This window comes from Merops nubicus, unplaced genomic scaffold (genome assembly GCF_000691845.1).
Source record: "Merops nubicus isolate BGI_N331 unplaced genomic scaffold, ASM69184v1 scaffold46224, whole genome shotgun sequence".
Taxonomy (NCBI): domain Eukaryota; kingdom Metazoa; phylum Chordata; class Aves; order Coraciiformes; family Meropidae; genus Merops; species Merops nubicus.
Genome location: NW_008604445.1, coordinates 2,577 through 10,893, shown reverse-complemented (window position 1 = coordinate 10,893; position 8,317 = coordinate 2,577). Strand labels below are relative to the sequence as shown.

Here is an 8,317-nt window from a genome sequence, read left to right as displayed (position 1 = left end):
CTCTGGCTAGTGTGATTGGCAGGAGGCCGAGTCTGTTTTGGTCCTCAGTCCTTGGAAACTAAGTCAGAGCTGGTGGGAGTTGTGCTCAGCTGTTGGTTTCTACCTAGACAGAATTAAACAAAGCTCTGGATGGGCTTACGCTGACGCTCCAGGAATCCTAGTGCACTTCAGGGAGGGTTTTGTAGTTCCTGTAATGCTCAGTTCTACCTAGACACTGGCTGTGGTGGTAATACTGAAATGCTGAAACTTTCTATTGTTCTAGCTCCACTGTTTGAGCTGTTAAGTAGGCTCTGCGCCTGTGATAATTGATTTTACTGTACATTGGATTTCAATTTCAGTTTTGTGGGTTTGGCTTTTAGCTAAGGTCTTACATCATGTGGTTCTCTTGCATTCTTTCAGACCCGTGAGCATTAAGCCTTCGGGAAGGGAAGCTCCTCTGTGTCTGAACAGTTCTGCTTGGTGCAGGCAGTAACAGGACACTTCTTCAAGCATTTCACAGCTTAGTCATTTATTTCTTTTTTCTGTGAAATCTCTTCTCCTGCTTGATTACGTTTGCAAAAACTCTCCACTCCAAGATTTTATCTCTGAAAACCTTGTTTTGGTGTGGATAAATATAGAAAGTCTCACCCATGTTAGTTTGTATGTAAGATTATCCTATTTCTTGTCAGTGTGTTTTCAAAGGCTTTATTTTAACTTCTTATCTCAAAGGTCTTTCCATGGGCTGCAGCACTAAGCTAAAAAAAAGTGTTTGTGAATTGAAGGAACTGCAGAATTCTGATGAGAGAGGGGTGGAGAGAGCAGGAAAAAATAGATACAGTTGGTGCATGCATCCTTCTGGCTCTGAAAGAACTTGTGTAAATACGATGCCTAATTCTCCACCCAGAGCCTGATGCTCAAGGGAGTATCCTGTGCAAATAGCACTTAAATACGAGCTGTGGCAAAAAAGGGAGAAAGGAGGGGCTTGGTCTTCCTCAGGAAGCCACCTCAGCTGGCCAGGTCCTGTGGCGGAAGCCACTCTTGCAAAAACAATAATCTCGCGCAAGTTGCCCAGTTGAGAGCTTTTTGGGACGGAGTTCTAAGCCATAAAAGGCAAAGGCTACTCAGAGTGACAGGGAAGCTGATGAAACGGGATGGAAAAGGGTTCTGTGTTTGGGTGGCAGCCATTCAGAGTAGACGTGGCTTGAAGAATGTATTGGGCTGCTTGGGGTATTTTTTTCATGTTGTGAATACTTCAGATAATTGGCTGACAGTCAAAGAGCAAACTGCTGATACTGTCAGGTTTTGTTTTGAGTTTTTTAGGAAGTTAGATTGCTTAAAAAATTCCAAGTAAGGAACACTTGGGATTTTTCCCTCTGGATATATATCATTGTATTTTGAAATACCACCTTAAATTCTTGTCTTCCTACCTCACAGTCACAAGAATTAATGTATGCAAGCAGATACTTCAGCAGGTAATGATCCCCATCATGTGGAGAACACATTTTGTATCAGTGGATTATAAATCCTTAAGTGGCCTTCACCAAAAGCAGCTGTCCTCCTTCAGACTTCAGAGCTAGTGAATAAATACAGGAAAAGATATTAGAAAGCGAGGGTTACAAAGATGCTGAAAATATTAACATTGTATTTGAATTAGGTTGCAGAAAGCAAAGTTCCCTCTGAAGCAGCCTTACGTGCTGTATTTGCATAAAGACAAACATCTCAGGTGGTGGTGAAAAAGCCCTGGAAGTGGCTCCTGGTCCCTCCGGCAAGTGAAACTCACCCCTGCAGCGCGACCACTGAGCTCCGCTTTGGCCAGGGCCAGCGTGAGGCGCCGGTGAGTTCTGCACCGGAAGGTACAGCGACTGTTTTGGCATCTGTTCCTGGAGGATCTGCAGGCTGGAAGCGAGTGCAAGTGAAGCGGTCCCCTTCCCTGGGCCTCTTTTTTTCCCTTTTCCTCAGGCAGCTGGCAGAGTTAGCCTGTTCCTGCAGGATGAGGGTGAGTTACCACCACTCCATGTCAGCGACCCCGACAGTCCCTTCGCAAGGGAGTGCGACAGCAAAACCCCACTAAGGACAGTGCATGTGGGCGACCTTTGAGCTGGTTCTCGACGAGGACTGGAATGCTGCTTTCAGTTAGCAAACCTTCTGTAGACCCAAAGTGGAGCAGGCTTTCTGCGAGCAGCCAGGATGTGTGTGGTTTGGGTCTGACATCCATCTGAGCACATGATGCTTGGTAAGCTCCGGGGCCTCCGTTATGATTCACTGGGGAGAAATGGGGAAAACAATGCCTCATTCTCAAGTGCTGGGGAAGTGAACTTAAGGTTGGGATTGTGTGTAATTTTGCTAAAATCAACCTGCCAGCAGCTCTAGTCCCTGTGTTAGAAGGGAAGGGCGGGCAATGCCCGGTGTGTGCAGGGGCTCACCCACCTTCATCGGCTCCTTTCGAAGCCAGGGGAGCTGCGTTGGCATTTTTTTTCCACAGAAGATGGAGCCCAGAGTTAGAGCTGATTTTTCAGACCGAGTGCAGTTGGGGGATGGGAAAGCTGTTCGGACAGCTGGATTTATTTGTAGTATGTATTTGTAAGTTATTTTTCAAATGTGCTCAGAAATCCTTCCTTGTCATTTTCTGTTTGAGCTAAGAGATGCACCTCTGTATTTGCTCAGTGCCTGTGGAATTTTTAAGCTAATGGACTTTAGTTCTACATAATTTATCTTCAAATACATGCAATTTTGAGTGCCCCCTCACACAAAGCATCTAATCCTGAAATAAGAGCAACTCCTCTCAATTTTAATAATTTTTAAGAAGCAGCAAACTTTCAATTTCTAACAGAAAACTTATAACACTCTATTTTAAGCTCAAATTATTTAAAACTATGACATTGATGTTTATAAATAACTTCAGGTACAATTGTTTTACAAGTGGAGTCAGATAGCAGTAGGATTTGCTATTTATATTTCAACAGGAGGGACTCAGCAGCGCTGCTATATTTTTCACAACGGCAGAGCTATCATGTTACTGTTCTACATGTGCTGTAAAATTTTCAGCTGGACTCAGGAAAAATTAATACCTGCTGTGGAAGTAGAAGCTTCAGGTATTTTTCGTTTTTTGCCAAGACAAGCTGGTTGAAGGTAGATGAATGGAGGAGAAGGGTTTTGAGGAGCAGAGTATGAACTGTTCCTTGCCCAGAAGAATTGTTCTAATTTAGGACGAGGGAATTATTTGCCTACAGAAAGGGCTAGGGTATGATCTGCTGAGATTTCTGCGAGAATGCGATAATTTGGGGTATCTTTAGGGAAGATTCTGCCTACTGTGCTGTGCTTCCTGGCCTCACGCTGAGCCCGTTTCCCAGTTTCTTGGTCCCTTCTTCCAAAAATCTTTGCAGAAAAGTTTTGTTGATGTGTTTTTGTTTGTTTGTTCTGGTGTGTTATTTGGCAGTAAAACTGCTAGTTCACCAATTTTTAGGGCTGTGACTTTGTTTAAAGGGAGGATGAGTGAAATAGACGCTGTTGTGTAAAATGGAAAATTTCTTTTCCTTGGGAGTTTCAGTAGGTTTGTTCATCACTGGTCACTTGAGAGCTCCGCCCCCCAGTAAATGCAGCACTAAACTGTTGAAATCCCAGTTCTAAGGAAAAAAAAAATGCGAACAACTGGCATAGCTACATTTTTTGTTTCATTTTACAAGTGGTTTTGGTGGAGGAAACACAGATTTTTCCTTTAAAAATCAGCCTGCACTTCTTAAAACTAAATATAATCATTCTGAAGAGGGAGTATTTCTTTTCCTTTGAGGCAGGGAAAAGCAGGAGCCTCCTTGAACTATATGTGGTTTTGCAGCCTCCAAATAGTTCTTTAAATTCCAGTAAACCAGGTCATAGTTAATTGAAAAGGAAGATTTGGGGCTGATTTGAGGATGCTGACCCTGCGACGTTGCCTTGGGAAGGGAGCTGGTACCAGAGCTGCCAGACCATGGACATGTAGCACCATGAGTGCGTCGGTACCTGGTGGTTCACGGGCTGCTCTAATGGGCCTCTGAAGAAGGGTCTAAGGAACACATGATTTTCAGAGAATATCTTGAGCACCAGCTGTGAAACCTTAAAGGTTAGATTTTATGGTTGCTTCTGCCAGCCTGAAACTGCTAACTGGTTAAAAAGGACAAGTGATAGGTGAATGGTTACAAGTTGTAGGTTATTCTGTTGGCTGTGCCCTCCTAAGTGTGCCAGGGGAATTTGGCGTAGAGAGTGAGCTGTGTCTTGAGGTTTCTCAAGTCCCTGGTTGCCTGGTGTCACATGAACTTGTATGGTGACAAAAACAAGCTGGGTTTTGATTCAGGCAGCAACAGCAGATTTCTGTACAACCAAGTGACTCTTGAAGGGCCTGCTCCTGAGCGCAGCAGAGATCTGGGCCCTCACCTCAAGAAAGACGACAGCTTGTCAGCTCTCACGTGAGAGGTGCTGCAATGATGATGGCAAAGGCAGAGGAACAGCTTTTATTTGAAGAAAGTAGTACCCTGGGAATAAAAGGCTGTTGGACAGAGAGATGGAATCAAGAGGTGGCATGAGGATGATGAGCAGGGGGAGATGGCGTTGTCTCTCTCCTAGTACAACAACTAGGGCAAGAGCAGACTAGATTTTAGTTTAAAAAAACTCAGGGCTTTTTTCCCCACCAGCTCTTAGCTTTCCTTCTTGATAGACTTCTTCAGACACTGAAATAGGCAGTAGCTTCTTGGAGTTGTACCTTACTTCAATATTGAATACTTTTCGTACACCTTAATTTCTAGTGCTCCAGAAAACATTGTGCTGTTCCTTGTCTGCCTCAGAGCATTTTCAATGATTGTTCATGCATATTGATTAGTGATGATAAACCTTAAAAAGCAGGAGCGGAAACCACCTTGGATTTCTCCCACTTACACCCAGGACACTTCTCTGAGGACAGACTGTGGCCAGACAGTGCCAGTGTCTTCAGTGATGATACTGCTGCATGGAAACTGAAATATCTCATCAAATCAGTATTATTTTAATTGCCATGAATGATCAGCCAGTTATGTGAGTACAGCCACTGAGATTTACTCTTCAGCAGTACTTCAAAGTGACTCTTTTTAAAGAACAGTTGTAATTAAGTGATTCTGAGGTAAGTGTAGCATAGTTTGTTTTTCCTTCACTTTCTGCTCAGAAAATTTTACTTGCTGCCTCAACACACTGCATTTTGCTGATACCAGCCATGTGTGTTGAGTAAAATAGACTTTTCTTGGGGCTCATCAGTGCTTAGGGAATATTGCAGCAAGAGGAGACAGAGGGGACAGTCTGTTAAATGAGGAGGTCTCCGACAGAGCATGCTCAGTTGGTGCTGGAACTTGGTGCAGTGAGAGAGGCAGCTGGAGGAGTTCTAGGCTGAAGAATATCGTCGGTGGCCAGAGCTTGCCAGTGCGGACCGCTGGCTTGTCTGTGCAGGGGGGCAGCTGGGTGGACCCGGGCTGCTCTGCTCTGAACCCCCCTCACCAGCCCAGCAAGCGCCTCGTGTTCCTGCGTGGGGCTGGGTGCCACACGTCTCGCCAGAGCCCGTCATGACAGTAAGCGCCTTGACCTTTCTTTCCCTTTTTCCTCCTTTTGTGCCTCAGAAACAAGACTGCCAACGGAGACTACCGGAAGGAGCACCGAGAGCGGAGTCGCAGCCCGATAGAGAGGGCTGCTGCCCCCACCATGAGCCTTCACGCCAACCACATGTACGCCTCAATCCCCAGCTTGACCATGGATCAACCCCTAGCACTGACCAAAAACAGCATGGACGCAACCCGGCCGGTCGGCATCACACCCACGCTGACTTCTGTGGAACGGCAGCAGGTACTGGCTTGGGGCTGGCCAGAGGCTCTGGGTGCTCGGAGGAGCCCTTGCTGCAGATGCACGAGGGCCTTCCAGGTGTAAGGAGAAGGCAATACTGTTCTTCAGGCAAAACGTGGTTTTAAAAACTCACGGTGGGTGTCCCAGCTCACTGCGTTCCACGTGAATAATTCGCTGCTGTTCAGGTGGATCTGCCACGGGTTTCTTGGCCTTCTTGCTTCTTCTGATGCTTTGCTAAGCTTGTGAGTGCACGGGTTTTAACTGGGAACAGAGTCTGTGCTGGATCAAAGCTCTGACTTTGGCTGGTATAGCCAGCCAGAAGCATTCATTGAGTTGTTCAGAGCAGTGTTAACATCACTATTTCTTAATGACTTTTCCTACAGCAAAGTCATGACTATTTTCTGCTTTTTTTCCTTAAGCTGGAGCAGTTTTGTTGGGATTAATTTGCTTTTAGTGGGTTGCTTGTGTTTGGGCTGCCATCTTGTACATGATTTTCCTTCCCAACTGCTGAAGCTGTTACAGAATAGCAGTCTTCTTATGTCAGAGTTGCTTTTATCCCCCTCACAAGTGGAGAGACAAAGCCAAGACCATTGAGTTGTGATGAGAAATTTAGCTGGCCCACACTCCCAAGCTCTTCCTTCCATCTGTCCTTCTGTCCCTCCTCCCCTGCTGTGATGCCCTGTGAAGGGTGTTGGTTGGTTTAGGTGTTTTTAACCTTACCATGGTGAATGGGATTTCATCTTACTCTGTTCCTAACAAAGAGGTGGAAAAAATACCTCATTACTTTAGCCAGTGTAGGGTTATTCAGCTGCTGGAGTCACTGCTACTAATTTCTCAGCTTATCACAATATTTTCACATCTGTAGGCGTAGTCTGCTCAGTGCACCTGGACACACACAACCAGAGCGGGGCATTCTGGAAAGTGCTCTTCTGTGAGAGGGACACACTCTGCTGGAGCACGTCCAGAGAAGGGCAGTGAACCTTTTGGAAGGTCTGGAGCACAAGTCCTGTGAGGAGTGGCTGAGGGGCCTGGGGTTGCTGAGCCTGGAGCAAAGGAGGCTCAGGGGAGACCTTATCATTCTCCACAGCTTCCTGACAAAAGGCTGGAGCCAGGTGGGGGTTGGGTTCTTCTCCCAAAGAACAAGGGACAGGACAAGAGGATATGGCCTCAGGTTGTGCCAGGGAAGGTTTAGTTTGGATATTAGAAAAAATCTGTTCCCAAAAGGGTTGTCCAGGGTTGTCCCAGGCTGCCCAGGGCAGTGGTGGAGTCCCCATCCTTGGAGTGGTTTCCAAGCCATGGAGATGTGGTGCTGAGGCACGTTGTGTTCTCGAGACAAACTGTTCTGTTACCTGTCTCTCTCTCTCTCCTTCCCAGCTCTTGAAGGTACTCTCTGAAGTGCTCTCCTAAAGAGAGAAGCACATACATGCTTGTCAAAAACTGCTTCACAGATGCACTAAATCTTGTCCTTTATTGAAAGGAAAATAAATACTTCCACATGGGATCTGCTGCCAGATGAATCAGATCATTCTTTAATTTATGTTTTTATTTCTGTGGGTGTGCTGCACGGAGTTGTAAAATGACCAACAAATTAAGATTCTGTTAATTACATCACTTCCGTTAATCTTTTGGACAGTTAACGATGAACTTGCTTTGAGTACAGCAAAATGGACTCCTAAAATACACCAAAAATGCAAAGCCAAAACATTGCAGTAGCCGTGTACTTTCCCTTCAGCCACCTGCAAAGACTGGGATGGTTCTTTTCCCAAGGCCTTGTTTCCATGTCACATTTACAGAGTAAGCAACTGTAAGAAGAGTATTTTACATTTACACTTTATACACACTATACACTGGGGACCTGAGGTGATGCAAGCAGACATTTGGGGGAATTTGCACATGCAGAGAGTGCAAAAGGGTGATGTTTGTTAAGCAGTGCTGAAAAAAGCAGGTTCAGTATGACAGGAAAGGACTTGTGGTCAAGACTCGCTCAGGAGCTCTTCACATTTTGTATGTTAGAGGCTTCTTGCTTTGTGTACAAAAAAGTACAGAGTTAGGCAGCCAAGGGAAAATGAATGAAAAATGATTTAAAACTTGATTAACAGTGACATGGCAAACAGGTGAAATTGGTGCAGCCCTTCTGAGTCCTGGATCACAAGGACACGTGGCCACAGAGGGAAACAAGCATTTAATGTGTTGATGTTTCGTTCTGCATGTGTGATGTGGGTGGAGACAGTCCCTGTAAAACCCCTTTAATGCTTTTAATGCTTTATTTCTACACTGCCCTTTTTCTGTGTGGCCGCTTGCCACCAAAACGGCGAAGAACTGCTGCGGGAACGCAACGCGGGGTTTAGAAACGGGGTAGAGGAGTGTCAGGGGGCCGGTGGGCTGTGGGGCGGGGAGTGACCGCCCGCTCTCTGCTCTCTCCCTGCCAGAACCGCCCGTCCGTCATCACCTGCGCCTCGGCCAGCCCCCGCAACTGCAACCTCTCGCACTGCCCCGGCCCCCACAG

General features: G+C 46.0%; 1 protein-coding gene across 1 annotated transcript in view; it reads left to right on the top strand.

Annotated features, from left to right (window-relative positions):
- Positions 1–5,583: 5,583 nt before the first annotated feature.
- VGLL4 (vestigial-like family member 4) overlaps positions 5,584–8,317 on the top strand; it is a gene marked incomplete at its 5' end in the record, with an annotated part of 4,357 nt that continues 1,623 nt past the window's right edge. The window contains 2 exons of the mRNA XM_008938988.1: positions 5,584–5,814; positions 8,241–8,315. Of these exons, the coding sequence (XP_008937236.1) occupies positions 5,584–5,814; positions 8,241–8,315 (306 nt within the window). The remainder of the gene's footprint in view (positions 5,815–8,240; positions 8,316–8,317) is intronic.